This window comes from Ornithodoros turicata, chromosome 6 (genome assembly GCF_037126465.1).
Source record: "Ornithodoros turicata isolate Travis chromosome 6, ASM3712646v1, whole genome shotgun sequence".
Lineage (NCBI taxonomy): Eukaryota > Metazoa > Arthropoda > Arachnida > Ixodida > Argasidae > Ornithodoros > Ornithodoros turicata.
In genome coordinates this window covers 22544467-22560937 of record NC_088206.1, presented here as the reverse complement: position 1 = coordinate 22560937, position 16471 = coordinate 22544467, and the positions used below count along the sequence as shown (strand labels likewise).

The window sequence follows — 16471 nt, the reverse complement described above, 5'->3', positions numbered from 1 at the left end:
AGAGCACATATGGAACGAAAACAAATCCGGTGACGTCGTAAGAGCTCAAGTACGGAGCGGGTTTTAGACCAAGTTTACGACAAATTTTTGGCAGGTTAGCATCTTCTCAGGAGCCCGAAATTATTTATGCTCATAAATTACTGTATGGAAATTCGCTTCGCGTAAAAATATGAAGCTGATCTATATACATTGTTTAACTAAGCGACCGAGAATATTGCCACGAATCATCTTCGAGAAACTTCCAGGGCAGGCACGAAACAGTACATCTCATCCCGGCGCATGCTGAAGAAGAAGAAAGAAGCTTCCAGACACATCGCCTGCTGCACGTGCTGTTTCTAGACTTTTCGGTGCGACGCTTAAATGCTTCTGCGCTCCAGACTGGAACATTCATTCTTTGGACTCAGTTGTGTTCAGAGAGCTATTATTCTTGTGTTTTGCTACCAAGTAGTGTTATAAACCGTTCGCTGTTTATACGACGACTCGCCGACCCATTTCGCTTCGTGACATTTCTGGTGGAGGTGCGGGGTAATCCCTGCTCAACGGCCTGGGAGAACAGAAACGACTGAGTCGAAGACAGCGTGGTCTACCTTCGGAATTCAGGCCATTGTGACCCCCAACCCGCAATACGAGAGCCACCATCGGCAGCGCGGCACGGCAACAGCTGGGCGCATTCGCGATCCGCCCAACCTGCACCACTCAGCTACCAGCCCCGCGTACAAGGAACTCGCAAGACAGACATACGGCGAACGTCAGACTTGAGGCCGCTCTGCTACCACTGTGAAGGAGCCACCCGGGTTCACCGCCGTTTCCCCTACCGACGACTGGGTCTGCCTGGATTTTCACCTTACGCCTCCCGCCTTCAGCGCGTAGTCATCCCGCCGCAACCGAAGACTCTCTACGGCAGCAGCATGCTTCTGCTGACTCACGACACGACCCATCTCCGAGCTCGACGAACAGCAATACAGACCGCCGCGACGCTCAAAACTTTACCAGTGACCTGCAAATACTCATCGACGACCACGAGACAACTGCATTAATCGATAACGGCGCCGACGACATTGTTAAGACGACGACGTTGGCTACGAGGCTATAACGAGGCTTCGCAGGGTGCAAACGAAATGGGATGAACCGACACAGGTTCTGGCATCGGGACGATGCCACGTCTACGGAGGGGGCAATGCCACGAATCATCTTCGAGAAACTTCCAGGGCAGGCACGAAACGGTACATCTCATCACGGCGCATGCTGAAGAAGAAAGAAGCTTCCAGACACGTCGCCTGCTGCACGTGCTGTTTCTAGACTTTTCGGTGCGACGCTTAAATGCTTGTGCGCTCCAGACTGGAGCATTCATTCTTTGGACTCAGTTGTGTTCAGAGAGCTATCACTCTTGTGTTTTGCTACCAAGTAGTCCAATAAACCGTTCGCTGTTTATTCGACGACTCGCCGACCCATTTCGCTTCGTGACAATATCGACCATTCGTAAAAAATGACACTTTTCAGATAGTATTTTCACATACCTCAGGTCGTCTAGGTAGTGAAGAAGTTGTAGAACAAGTCCTCTCCTATAACATATTGAAAATCTACAGGTGTTATTTTCCTCAAACGAGAAAAAAAAAATTCGTCACCATACTCCGCTGCTGGTCATTCGTTACTTGAGATCTACCAAGAAGTTAAATAAATGTGCCTTTGTGGAAGACACCCTCTCTCATAACATTTTCAAAAACTATACATGTGTGTTTTTTCTTAAGCTAGGAAAAAAATCGTCAGCGCATTCGTACCCCGTCTGTAAGATACCATTATCACCCTTTGAAGGAAGCTCGCCTTCTACTGTTAGTTCTACAGTTCTACCGCGAGCACGGTGACCGCGAGTACTCACAGCCGCCCCTTCGTAGCTGCTTCGTCGTCGTTTCTGTCTGCCTGACTCATGAGTCATGACAATGTTACGGTGCACACCATTCGCCACTTGTTTATTGAACAATGTCCGAGAAATGTACTACTTCTCTGACCGCCCGTCGCTATAGAAAAACAGAAATTACAATTGCTAACCTGTTCCTCCACAAGCATGACTTTGGCATGCTACGTAGCACTTTTTTGCCTAACCCGTGGTGATGCGACGGCGTTGGCAGTACAGTTTAAAAGATCGGCAGGAATGGGGCTAGTCTGCAGCTCCCCTATTGAATGCAGATATTCTGACACCAGGGCGAAAAAAGCTTGAGGAGGGTGCATAAGTTGTGGCTCACCGCCGCGGACGTACGGTTGGAGAAGAAATTACTGAACGTGAAGCAAAATGAGGCATGCTCCATCCAGGGCACCAGGAAGTACTTTGAGGCTATATGTTTTGTTCAGGTATATGGAGCAAAAACGTCTATTTCCACTGAAAGAGAGACAGTGCGCGTACAGCTACATATTTTTTCCTTCTTTTTACTTTGTGTTGTGGGAGAAGTGTACGTGAGACCATAACAAATGGTTTCCAAAGACTGTTAGACTGTTCTGACGTGCTCTGAGACAAAAGCTGCGACCAGTTGGCGCAGTAGGATCCACAGCAAACGGTGGAAGAAAAATGATGATAATGGTACCTCACAGAGAGAATGCAAAGACGAAGATTTCCCCTTTAAGAATAAATACGTCAGTAGATTTTTAATATGTATAGATGGTATGTTCTTGAACTGGTGTGATTTTTTCACTTCCCAGACGACTTCAGGTATGTGAAAACAATCGTAAATGACGACGAATCTGTTACGAAGCAGCGACTGTGAGTCCAGGTTAGTAGAACTTGGCAGAACAGCAGGAGGCGAAATTCGTCCAAAGGGTGATAATGGACGGGATGCAAGTGCGCTGACGAATCTTTTTTTCTCGCATAAGAACAAACACATCTGTAGATTTTCAAAATGGTAAAGGAGAGGGTCTCTTTTCACAGGAGAGGGTCACAAAGGCAGCACTTTTTACTTCCTAGAAGACCTGAACTAGCGAATGACCAGCAGCGGAGTATGGTGACGAATTTGTTTTTCTCGTTTAAGGGAAATAACACGTGTAGATTTTCAATATGTTATAGGAGAGGAGCTGTTCTACAAATAGCACGACTTCTTTCACTTCCTAGACGACCTCAGGTATGTGAAAATACTATCTCAAAAGTGTCATTTTGTACGAATGGTCGATATTCACGGTCGCTTAGTTCAAGAATGGATATAGATCGGCTCTATATTTATACGTGAAGCGAATCTCAATACAGTAGTTTATGAACATAAACAATCTCGGGCTCCTGAGAGAATGCTAACCTGCAAAAAATTTATCGTAAACTTTTCCCAAAACGCGCTCTGTTCTTGAGCTCTTATGAGGTGATCCGATTTGTTCTCGTTCCATATGCTCTTCGGGAAACTAGATGGACCCTCCCACCAAACACCAGACAAAGAAAGCGCAGAAATGTCGTCTGTACGTGTCAGACGGACGCGCGGAACGAGAACACTTTTTCATGTTTGGGCCAAGTTCGAGGAGCACCCAATGCTCAAGAAAATAAAATCTTGAGAAAAAAAGTTTATATCCTGCATACACGCCGATAGGGTAATACATACTATTTTTTTCAGCGAAATCTAAGAGGGTCGAGCTACACCTCTGGCTGGTTCCGGCTGGAATGGCCCAGTTGAAAGTAGCAGCCGTCTCGTCACTCTGTCTGTTGCCATACGAAAAGGTCAGATCTGGTTTTTAGCCTGCCTGATCAAAATTTCCAGATCTGGTTTGGAATTGGGTCATTTCCAGATCTGGCATCCTAATCAGGCCATATCTGTTTCGTGTGGGCCTGCATAACACTTCCAGATCTGATAATCTTATCTGGTCAGATATGCTTGGACCTGACCTGAATAACATTTCCGGATCTGTTTGGATCTTACCTGAGTAACATTTCCAGATCTAATATTATCAGGCCTGACCTGTTTTGTATCTGAACTGAATAACATTCCCAGATCTGGGAACGTCATCAGGCCAGATATGTTTCCTTCGACATCTGGCAAAAAAAAAAAAAAAAAAGAATCAACGTCGAAATCATGTTGTTGTCTTGCACTTCTTCACGGCAGAAATGTACTTTCAGGATAACCCACGCTGGGATAGTATTCGTTCCTAGTCTTGGTGCACCTTAATTGCATAGCTGTAACTGCTATAGTAGTCTGTTTTAGTGACTGTGTGTGCTGTATAAAAGATATATAAATTTATAAACGCAAATATTATGAAAATAAGTATTTTATTAAAATGACTAGAAGTGCTTACATGTAGGTTGATTTTTCATCAGTTCAGCGAACTTAGTGTCAATTGCTGTAAAACGACTATTTTCCTATAGAAGAACGATTGTTTACACATGATGACACAGGATACAAGGTAGTCCACGTTATACCAGTTACCATGGAAGGTTCACAGTTGGAGATCATCGATGTGCCACATGACCTAAAGAAACGTAAAAGGGTTCTGGACTATGTCTGCTTATCGCCCAATTTCAAGGAACTAAATTTGTAGCGATTGAGTTACACAGGTCTAAAGTACTCTTGCAAATGAAAGAACTGAGAAGTTTCCATACGAGCCTTGTCATTCTCAGCTGTGTGTAGTTTGTCGTTATTACTTTGTGCTAGATTGGTTTTCCTAGGGTATACAAACTAAACATTATGACTTTACAGTGCTGTGTGTTCTTTTACTAGCAGGTCGGAGCGAGGGGCTGGGCTGCTACATTTTCGAAATGTTGCAAATTCCTCTTTAGAGTAGAACTGCCTTTAAGAAAATTATTCGGTTAAATCACTGTAATATTCATTCGAAGTAATTCATTAAAGATCCCACAACAAGCTTTAATTACAGTCGACTGGACAGTCGACAACACTAAGGTTCTTACATTTTGATGCATTTTAAAGTTTTCACATTGAAAATACGTTCCGCATGGTGCCTTCCGTGCTCGAGTCTCGTACTGACACAACCTGACCGAGGTCCGGCACGTGTTGGTTAGCGCCTGACAAAGTCGGATTTCCGATGATCTGATTCGGGCACCACCTCACTTGGCTTGAACCCAGGCATTTTGTACGTCCGGCAGGTGTTGGCTAAAGCCGGATAGAGTCGGATTTCCTATGGTATGACCCTAAACCGGCCTGCCTTGTTTTATTCCCGGACATTTTGTTGGTCTGGCACGTGTCGGTTAAAGCCGGATATAGTAGGATTTGCCATGGACGCATCCACATCAGACCTGATCAAGCCTGCATCCGGGCTGTTGTCTGGCTCATCCTGAGTTTTCGTACGGGTCTTCTGTGCTTCGCTGCTTTTGCAAGTTGTAGTACCAACTACCCCGTATATCTACGCTCGTGTATACATAATACTTGCCAGAAATGAGCATTATAATACTAATACATAATACTTTGATTTTAAGGTATTATAATACATAATACTAATACTCCTGTGTATTACACCCAGTAATACCAGTAATACTTAACCATAGAGGCTCAACTCTAAGACATGGATTATCGAGAAAGAAAAGGCAGAAGCATACAAAGTTTGCAGCCCACTTGAGGCGTTTATTATCTTCTTCAATCATGGAGGCGGTTACATTTTCACAGGAGCATTTCCTGAAAGAGACAGTCCTCTAGTGAGCGCCTGTTTGATTATTTCTTCATACTCCAGACGAGCAGAAGGGTGCATGATCTGGAATATTACAATGAGCTGAAGAAAAATAGAGGAAATCCAAGACTTGCAAGTGTACTACAGAAAGCGCTGTCGGAATTATGCTGATGCAGTCAACCAATCTGGGAACTCTCACGAATGCGCCTCCGCTGCATGGAGGAAGGAAACACAGGAGCGGCCCTTCCAACTTTTTGCCATTGGGACGGGTGTGCCAGCCTTCGCATTGCATTCTGGGATGCTCCTGTCTACCATGCGTCCGCTCACGTGACCCCAAGAGCATGCGCAGGCCAGCTCCTAAAACAGACGACGGGAGTTGTGATTGTCTTGCAGTTCAGATATCTGCATTTTGATGAACGCCGCGCGTCCACTTTTATTTGTGTGTTCGGAGGTTTACTCTTGGTTTACCCTTCTACTACAAGACCGATCACGGTCTGCAGGACAAGCACGCAGGACTAGAAACATCATTCGTGCTCGTGGGAGCGACGTTTGTGTGACGACGTGGCCACGTTTTGTGTGTTTGTTGCTGAAGAGGTAAAGCATGCCAGTAATCAAACTTGTACAACAATGCAGGAAATCGAATGAATCTGCAGCTGTAGCACAGCGCCAGCTTGCAAACGAACGGTTCAAGATGACTCTCTCACAGACAGGGGTACGAAACAACGGATCAAGTACGTACTTACGTATGAAACGTTATTTCCGTGACAGAGCTGCTTTTTGTTGAACGACAGCCGCAACCGCGGTAAGAACACGTTAACAAAACGTTGTTTCCGCAATGGTGCTCGCATTTTAAGAGTAAATTTGGAAAATCATAAAAGCACGGAAAGCAGCGCGAGCAAGAAAGCGTTGCTAAACCGAAACATTAGAGAGGATCACGTTGTGGACAGGAAGTAATGGCGGTTTTGACAGGAGCGACCGCCGGGGGGTCCCACGGAAATCTGTTCGAAACCGGCCGCTCCTGTGTTTCCTTCCTCCATGCTACGCTGTAACTCCGCCGTCGGCGTCCGTGTCGCCAGACAACGTGGACGACATCACGTAAGACGTACTGTGCGATGAGAGGCATTGCTGAGCCGGTGTCCGCTCGTTGGTGGTAGTCAAGGTCGTGCGGAAGATAGGAAGTGATGGGTTCGAATCCTACCAACGGCTATGCTGTCTAAGATTTTCCCTGGGTTTTTCGGTAGACTTTTCAGTCGACTGTCGGCACGGTTCCCCCTGAAGTCGACCCAGGACGCACACCAGCCCCCCACTGCTTCCTGCTGTCCTTTGTCCACGTCCGCATGACGCCCATAGCCACAGTTGCTTCGTGACGCTAACACGAAATCAAAACGAGTCACACATTAGGGAGTTTTAGCACATCGGAAGCGCTCTACGAAAACTATGCGATAAAGAAAGCTATCAAATCCAAGATGAGCGTCGTTATGTGAGCCACTTGAAAGGTTTCAGGTGCTTGGCTTAAGGCTGGTTCGCACTGCCACGTTCGCGCTTACGGGCTACGGGTTGCGCTTACGTAGTACTCATCTCGTTGCCGGCTACCCCCCGTTCCTCCATCGTTCACATTACTACGTTTCGGCGCTCCGTTCCTCCAATGGGGAGCGGCCTCCTAGAGCGCCATCCTTCAGAAGAAAAGTGAAATAGAGCCACAGAGTAGCACGGCGTCCAGCGTCCAGCACCCCGGTGCCGGCTGCTTTGGAAGACAATCAGACATTCCTTGACAATGTTCTTAACTGTTAACTGTCAATGTTCTTAACTTAACGCCATCGTCGACAGTACAACGTACAAAGCGCTACTTCGGACAGGTTCATTGAGTGAAGATATCACCTGACAGACCCACTGCTATGCTAATTGTCATCCATGAGGTTTCTTTTTTCGTGGCATCCCAGTAGTCGCTTCTTTTGCTATTGTATAGCCATGGAAACTTCTCAACGTGGAGAATAAGGGCTTCTAAGACATCCAATGTTTCCGCCATCTTTGCAAGAAGACGCGCGAGATAAAACGCTTGCGCGGCGAAACGATCTTGCGGGAGCCGTCTCTTCGTCGTCATGGCAACCCCCACCGTGAGCGCAGTAACCCGTAGACGCAAGCGGAAACCTGGCAGTGTGAACCAGCCTTTATCGTGTTTTCGGAACCGGTGTCGTAAAGACATTCCAATCTGCTAAATTTCTTCCAATCTATTTAATCCTTCTAAATCTCGGTAAAGAGCCGCGATAAAGAAACCTCTCCAAGCAGTGTGACGCGACGCGGACACCGAGGCCCCAAGAGTGCGTTAAAGTGGGACTCCGCAACAAAATCACCGCAAAGGTTGTGGTATATCCGTAAACTTTGGGATGTCAGGAACATCTATACGAAATATCTCTTTCTAAAGCTACGCAGATTTTATACAAACGAATTTATTACGAAGCGGGCGCTTCGTCTGCAACAGGGCGCGGAAAGCAACATACCCGTGTACAGTGTGGTATATAACTGTTGAGTTTCTTAGTTACTTGTTCTTTAATAGTTCATAATTATTAGTTCATTAGTAGTAGTTTAGTTCATTATTAATAATTCATAATAATAGTTCATAATAAAGTTCATAATAATAATAGTTCAAGTTCCTTGTGTCTTTAATAAATTTTCCCATAGCAACATACTGCTGACATATTCCGGCATCTTGTCCCGGCGCTGCTTCATTCGACATGCTCGTGTTTTGGAAGGGTACAACCTTTTTCCAAAGCGTACTCGCTTCTATCCCGTTGCAACCGACGCCATAATGGTCGGCTCAATATGTTGCATGAGTGCTTGCGGCAAGAGATTCGTTACACTATGGAAACGGTAACTACATTGGACGTTCCTTTTTGTTTCCTTCAAAACGTAATGGAGAATGCAGGCTTCGAAGCAGACGACAATGCTGAGTGACGTCACGTTATCCTCCTCCTGTCGAACTGCCATTGTATGGAGCTCTGTTTTCTGCTATTCGCAGTTCGGTATTGGTTTGCTATTGCCATCATTTACGAATTAGTTACTGGCGCAAAATGAATGCGAATGTTGTATTCGATATCGAGTGGGTAGTTCGTGCTCGTATTGATTGTAAGGTGCCAACGAGGAGGACGAAAGGGTGGGGTCACGAGGAAGAAAGAAGAGGACACGGTTATGGACTATTGGGTTCCTTCGAGAAGGAACGTTACATTGATGCTCACCTAAGTTTTTTCGAATCCTTACAAAGTCTCCCTTTAAAGAAATCCTATCGCATTTAAAAGCGTTAAAGGTACTGTAAAGCAACAGCCAAGCTGTTAATATTTAGTAGCGGCATCTGAAAGCTTATACCGCAAGAAACCCACACTTCAAATTTTATGTGCGACAGCTAACTCTAAATATTTTTTTAATCACGACTGAAATTGCGGTGAAAAAACGCGGGGTGACGCCTGGTGGGAAACAATCGCCCAGTCGTCGAGCAATAGTGTCCCCATCGCGTCGAGCAACAGTGTCGAGCATGTCCCCATCCCTGCATCGGCTAAAGGCCCATAGCCTCGATTTGAGCAGCAGCAGCAGAGCTGCAGCGACACGAGCGGTCCCATAGCACTGGACGAGAGCTGCAACAATCCCCTGCTGCTCCCGTATCCCAATTTTTGGTTGCTGTGCAGCCCTGTTGCTCTGCAGCCTGAGCAGCCGGTCTCGCAAGCCAATCAGGTGGTTCGTTGGTGTTGTTTTCATTCGACAGTATTTAGGGTTAGCAGGGCGGTGACGGCTGAAGGTTTGTGTCTGGTTGTTTTGTGATTTGTTCCTGAAGAACTTAACAGTCTTGTGAATACCAGTGGTTTGGAGTGAGTGTTCAACCATCCGTACCACATGAAGTGCGCTTTCAGGACATAATTCAGTTCAGTTAGTTTACTATTTGTAGCTAATAAAGTGTTCGACAAAACGTTCGTGAAACATATGTTGTGCGAGAGTTGCAGATAACATGTTCGCTTGTTTTGTGGTAAGTTCTTGATTACCCGTGACCTGATAACGTTCATGCAAATTACTTCCACGTCCATCCTGCGTGAAAACCATACCAACCACATTTCCTGTGGGGATGGACGACTTGCGAGGTTGTAAATGAAACTGACCCTTGAAAAGAGTTCGATAGAGATAGACAATGTTCATGCTACAAAAAGGTTTGGTAGAGATAGACAATGAACTCGATACCTTATGAAAACAGGCAGGAACTAGTGATGACTAGCAGAAGAAGCCTTTGTTTTCCTTAGACAGCTTTATTTCACTGACAGCAACGTACGCATTTGACAGTCACAATAAATCAAAATATCGAATACTAGTAACGAGACGATATTTATACGACAAAATCCCGCAGCAGAGGCTGTTCTGCACAGCAGTGCGAAAGGACGAACCTACGTTGAATGTCACGAGACTTCCTACATATCAACGAAGAGTCAATTAGGTATTATGAGGCTCAGACCACCACCACAATCATTTCACAGTCCACTTGTGAGCTACAGATCCATAATATATCTCACACACGTCAGCCTTTCACCTAGAATTGCATTCTTATGTGTGTGTACTAAAAGGCTTAGCTACTGCGTACGCCTTCGGAATGTTCAAAACGTAAACAATGCCGTAGTAACCAACACGTTTTGGACCTCCTACGCCGCTGCTGCCGCTAATTCAAAACGAAGCTATGGGACGCCTCTAGCAGCAGAAAACTGCTCTGCTGCCATGTTGCCGTGTTGCTGTTGCTGCACCGCTGCTGCTTTGCTGCTGCGGCTCGCATAAAGCTATGGGACCCGGCCCTAAGTCAGGGGCTAAGTCAGGAGCGCTCCCAAATGCGGCAAAACTTGGTTCGCTTCGAAGGGGTGGGTCGAGTCGGTACGGTTCGCTTGGAGAACCCATGTAAACGCCTCGGTGCGCATGTCGTTCCTCTCCCTAGGGGGCGCCGCGTGAGTTTCTCTGCGCATTGCATCATGGGAGGCATCATGTGGTGCTCCCAACTGAACTGAATAGCGCAATAGCGCAATATGCAGTGTTGCCAGGTCGACTGAAATTTCAGTAGATCTACTGGATTTCAGGTTGGTCTACTGAAATACTGAAAAGGGATCAAAATACGATTTCTTTTGCCTGAAACGTGGTTTTACTTTGCGAACTCCAATTTACGTTTGCTGACACTGTCCGACTACATTGTTTCTTCGCGTACTAGCAGCAAAATCATGTCGTTTGTGCTGGGAGCGCTATTTGAGTGCTACTAAAATCCCCAAGATAATTATTTTTGATACAGTGAGGGGACTGTTACATATTTTTTTGACAAGTGTGAAAGACGAGGCCGGGAAAAGCTAACCACGCGAGAGAAGCGCACGTTCTGGCATTCTGCGATCCGGCCTGCTTGGAACCGGATGCTCTGCGAGACGGCTGCAACGCTGGGAGCTGTCTTCAAAGGACTTCTCATCATAATAAAGGGTTCGTTGTGTTTGGGAGCTGCGGAATTCAGGTCCAGTCATTCTTAGAGTGGAAGTTCCACAACATCACTGGTGCCGAAACCCGGGACCTGTCTTCGCAGCACGAGACTTCGACCATTCGGAGAGGAATCATGGACCGGCTCAAGCCCAAGCGAGCAGCACGCCGTGCCCAAGTAACCAGGATAGTCAACGAGGTCATCGACCTTCGACAGAATCTCAGCGTGAATAGGACCACGTTGAATGGACTACTGGCTCGATTGGAAGTGGCCGATCGGGAACTCCGAAAGGTGAATGAGGAGATTGAAGTCTACATCAAGGAGGACGAACTCGCAACGGAATGCGAAACCGTGTTTAGTTATGAGGAACAGGCGGCCAATGCCATGGCCGAGGTGCAAACCCGTCTAGCCGACCTTCACTCCGTGGAACAGCAGGCAACTTCGGTGACCTCAGAGGCTCTTTTGCCTGCCACGCCACGAGCCAGCGAGCAAGCTCCGGCAGGCGTCAAGCTCCCAAAGCTGCAACTGATGATTTACGGGGGCGAGCTCACCCAATGGCAGATGTTCTGGGAGCAATTTCGCACTGCGGTGCATGACAACCGGCGACTCAACAAGACTGAGAAGTTTCAGTACTTGACCACTTTGCTGAAAGGCCGAGCTGCAGCCGCCATCCGTGGGTTGCAGGCAACTGCTAGCAACTATGACGACGCCATCGAGATCCTGGTACAGCGTTTTGGAGATACGTACCAGATTGAGCGAGAGTATCTGGCCAAGCTACGAACTTTGCCAGGGGTAAAGTCCCGAAGAGACCCGTCAGGGCTCCGACGTCTGTACGACCACGTTCAAGCCAATGTTCGTGGCCTGAAAGCCCTGGGTGTAATGACAAGCAGCTACGCACCAATGTTGGCGGACATCCTTCTGTCGGCGATCCATTCGGAAATGGTTGTCGAGTATCACAGGACCGTGCGGTATGGAACGACTGCCCTCCGCGACACTAGAGCCGTTCAGAGCGCGACGGCCACACCGGAAGCTCAAGTTGCTACAGCCGAGGGAGGGACAGATGAGTTGACTAAGGTTCTCAACTTCATTGGCATCGAATTGGAGAGTCTAGAGCGATCGGGGGTCAAAGACTCCAAGCCGCCATCGGGGACTAAACCGTACCATGCCCAAGGAAGCACGAGTGTTCCCACTGGGATGGTTCTTCAAAGTACCACCGAGAGCGCTATAAAGTGTGCATTCTGCTCCTCGGTTCAACACGACACGGTAGACTGCCAAGAGAACCTACCAGTAGCCGAGAAAATGAAGAGGCTGGCGAAAGAGATGCGGTGCTTCCGGTGCACCAGAAGAGGACATCGTTCAAGGTACTGTCGCGCCAAAGTGACCTGCAGCAGTGGTGGCAGCAGGCACGTTGCCGTAGTCTGCGACCCGTCGCGATCACAACCTGGACGTGCTTCTGACGCCGTGGCGATTAGTGTGATGGCAGTGTGCAACCAGATCATAAGTAACAAAGACAAGCGACCTCATGACACGGAGGTACTACTACAAACTTTTCGGGCTTGGGCTTCATCTGACACTGCGTGTACCCAGCTACGAGGGGTGGTGGACGGAGGAAGTCAAAAACGTTCATTCGAGAGGATATTGCGCAAAAGCTCAAGTTACAAGTTGTTGGTGAGGCGAAACTACACATCCACACCTTCGCAAACCAAGCCACAACCACCAAAGTCCACCTGGGGAGAGTAGTAGAAGTGCACCTGCGAAGCCAGTACCGTCCACTTGACTACGTGATACGTGCAGCCACTATCCCGTTCATCTGCCAGGATCTTCCCGAAGTGCCTACCACTCAGCAGTTTGTGGAATTGTTACGACGACAAGGACATCTAATTGCGCACGACGTTCTATTCCCAAGCGTGAACTGTGAAGCAGGCATTGGTCTACTGATTGGCAGCGACGAATTGTGGAGACTCTTAACAGGAAACGTGAAGAAGGACGAACAGGACGACAGATTGGTAGCCATTGATACGGTCTTTGGCTGGACCTTCCAAGGACCATCTCGTTTCAGCAGTGAGTGCACGGAACGATCGACAACAGTCGTGTGCGTCCTAAGGATGGGATGCACAGCCGAAGAACAAGACGTGATAAAAAACTTCTGGGAGTTGGATAGCATCGGCATTCGGGATGAAGTCATGACCAACACCGAACATGACCAGCTAGTGCTGGATGAGTTTAAGCGAAACATTAAGATGCTGGACGGACGCTACGAAGTGGCCTTGCCATGGAGAAGTCTCAAGGGGGAGCTAGGCAGCAACCTTGTAGTCGCCGAGCGGTTGCAAGGGCTTGTGAAACGTTTAGCCCACAGTGACGCCATCCAGCAGTACGACGGAACTACCTAACAAACGGGCACGCGGAGGTAGTCGCCACCAACTGCGCGAAGCCTGGGCGGATCTACTACATGCCTCACAGAGCTGTGGTCCGTAACGAGTCATCAACCACAAAGGTTCGGGTGGTGTTCGACGCCTCGTCGCACGCGCCAGGTGTTCCTTCACTCAACGATCATCTGGAGAAAGGCCCGAAATTAGGAGCAGATCTAATTCCCGTATTGCTGCGCTTCACATTACACAAAGTAGCAATCACCGCTGACATTCAAAAGGCGTTCCTGCAGATTGGCATCAAAGAAGACAGGAATGCACTGAGTTTTTTGTGGTTCTCTCAAGCTCCATCGCAGAACAACCCACACCCAGACGTCCAGTGCTGGAGAATGACAAGAGTGCCTTTCGGTACGACGTCAAGTCCCTTCTTGTTGACTTGTTGACTGCGACTTTGCAGCACCATCTACGGTCAGTGGACGAGCCCGATAGAGACCTTGTTAACAAATTAATTGACGCATTCTACGTCGACGATCTGCTTCTTGGCGTAGCCAACGATGAAGGAAAGAAAATCGTCCAAAGGGCTCAAGACCTCCTAGAGAAGGCAGGCATGAAGTTATCGAAATGGACTTCAAATTCAGCTGAGCTCCAAGACATGTTCTTGAATACACACGTTGGCAGCCTGAACGACGAGAAGCAGTTTTCAGAGCTGTCGCAGACCAAGGTCCTCGGTGTGGCGTGGGATAAGCGCAGCGACAGGTTACGGTTCTCAGCGGATCATCTCATGGAAGTAATCTCTGACATGAGAGACACCAAGAGGGCTATATTGGGAGCGTCCGCTAGGCTGTTCGACCCGTTAGGCTTCTTATCCCCGTGCACTATCAGAGCTAAGATGCTCTTCCAAGAGCTTTGGAAGGCGAAGCTGGATTGGGATACCAGAATTCCTGACGATTTGGCCAAGAAGTGGCATGCGTGGCGCGCTGAGCTAACCGACCTACGGGACGTGTCCGTGCAACGATGCGTACTCCCGGAGAGTGGTTCGGTACGGTACCAACTCCACATCTTCACAGACGCCAGTCCAAGTGCCTATGGAGCGTGTGCATTCCTTCGAAGCATAAGTGACACCATGGAGACGGAAGTGGTTCTACTCTTCGCCAAATCACGCGTGGCGCCACTGAAAGTCATCACGCTACCCAGACTAGAGCTACTGGGAGCTGTGGTTGGTGTTCGAATCGGGAAATTTCTACATCAAGCACTGGCTCTACCGGATGAGGAGATGACTTTCTGGACAGACTCCACTATTACACTGAGTTGGATGCAGAGTAAAGCAAGCAGGTGGAAACCCTTCGTCAGAAACAGGGTAGCTGAGATCCAAGAAAAGAGCAGTGTGCAGCAGTGGAGGCACTGCCCTGGGTATGAGAACCCCGCGGACGCGGTGACGAGAGGACCAACTGTCAAGACGTTGTCTCGAAACAAACAGTGGCTCGAGGGGCCATCTCGGCTTTCGAAGCCGGAGCAGTTTTGGCCGGAACAGCATCAGAATGATGTCAGTGCCTTCAGGAGTGTCACGGATGAAATGACAAAAGCGGCGGTTCTGACAACTGGCGCAGAAGCAACTTCCCCTTTGTTCGACCTTGCTACGTACAGCGACTACAACCGCGCTCTGCGCGTTACCAGCTGGCTCAGAAGGTTCACGGAAAACTGCCGTCGTAGCGTGCGAACCACCGGGCCGCCTACAGCCATCGAGATAGCGGAGTCAGAGACGTTTTGGGTGAAACACACTCAGAAGGAAGTCTTTCCTGAAGAGATTCAAGCGCTGACAAAGAATCGTAGAATCAGCGAAACTTCAAGGATAGCTCAGCTCAACCCTTTTCTCGACGAAGGTGGAGTAATGCGACTAGAGGGCCGGCTTCAGTGTTCAGACAACTGTGAGGATATCAAACATCCCATCATACTACCGAAATGCCACGCCTTGGCTAGGCTGATTATTATGAACACGCACCGACGCATGCTACACGGCGGGGTACAGACGACAATGTCGGCTTTGCGTGAAAGATGGTGGTTGCTTCAAGCTAGACAGGCCGTGAAGTCGGTCATCCACCGGTGTGCTGTCTGCGTGAAATTCCGGGCACGACCAGCGTCTGCGCCAACAGCACCGCTGCCAGCTACCCGGACCGACCCGACTCACCCATTTGATACCACGGGTGTGGACTTTGCTGGCCCCCTATATGTGAAGACCACAACCAACACGCCATCACCAAAGTGTTATGTCGTACTTTTCACTTGTGCGACCAAGAGAGCTGTACATCTGGAGTTGGCGACGGATTTAACAGCGAGAGCCTTCGTCATGGCATTCCGGCGATTTTTGTCAAGGAGAGGGGTACCGTCTACCATCTACAGCGACAACGTCTGGCCTTCAAGAAAGCGGCGCGAGACATCCGAGGGCTCTGGAAAGCCATGTGCAGCACCGAGTTTCAAGATTTTGTCTCGACAAAACGGATTCACTGGCAATTTATAGTCGAGAGGGCAGCCTGGTGGGGCGGCATGTGGGAACGGATGGTTCGAACTGTCAAGAACTGTCTACGCCGATCCCTGGGTCGCCAAAGTCTCACATTCGAGGAGCTAGAAACGCTTCTGTCAGAAGTAGAAGCTGTCGTAGACCATTAACCTTTCTACATTCGAGTCCAGAGGAACCCATCGCGCTCACTCCAGCGCACCTGCTGATCGGAAAGACTTTGACGGCCTTGCCGGAACAACCTGCGGCTCCTGTGAAGCCTTCGACATCCAGTACAGCGGTCAAAAGATGGCGTCACCGACAACAGATTGCGGACAGGTTTTGGAAGAGGTGGAAACACGAGTACCTCCTTGAACTTCGGTCGGCACATTTGTGTCGCGCTCAACGTAACCAAAGAGCACTTGGCGAAGGTGATGTGGTCCTACTGCATGAAGACAAGGCGCCAAGGAGCATGTGGAAGCTCGTGAAGGTGACCGAGCTGTATAGGGGGCGAGACGGCAACGTACGTGCCTGTCAAGTCAGACTACCCAGTGGAAC

The 16471-nt window shown here is 48.4% G+C and overlaps 1 protein-coding gene across 1 annotated transcript; it reads left to right on the top strand.

The window, feature by feature from the left end:
• The first annotated feature begins 11191 nt into the window (after window positions 1-11191).
• LOC135398349 (uncharacterized) lies at window positions 11192-15937 on the top strand. Its single transcript, XM_064629764.1, has 3 exons — window positions 11192-12557; window positions 12644-13427; window positions 13768-15937. Exons 1-3 carry the CDS (start codon window positions 11192-11194, stop codon window positions 15935-15937), a joined length of 4320 nt encoding a protein of 1439 aa, XP_064485834.1.
• The last annotated feature ends 534 nt before the right edge of the window (window positions 15938-16471 follow it).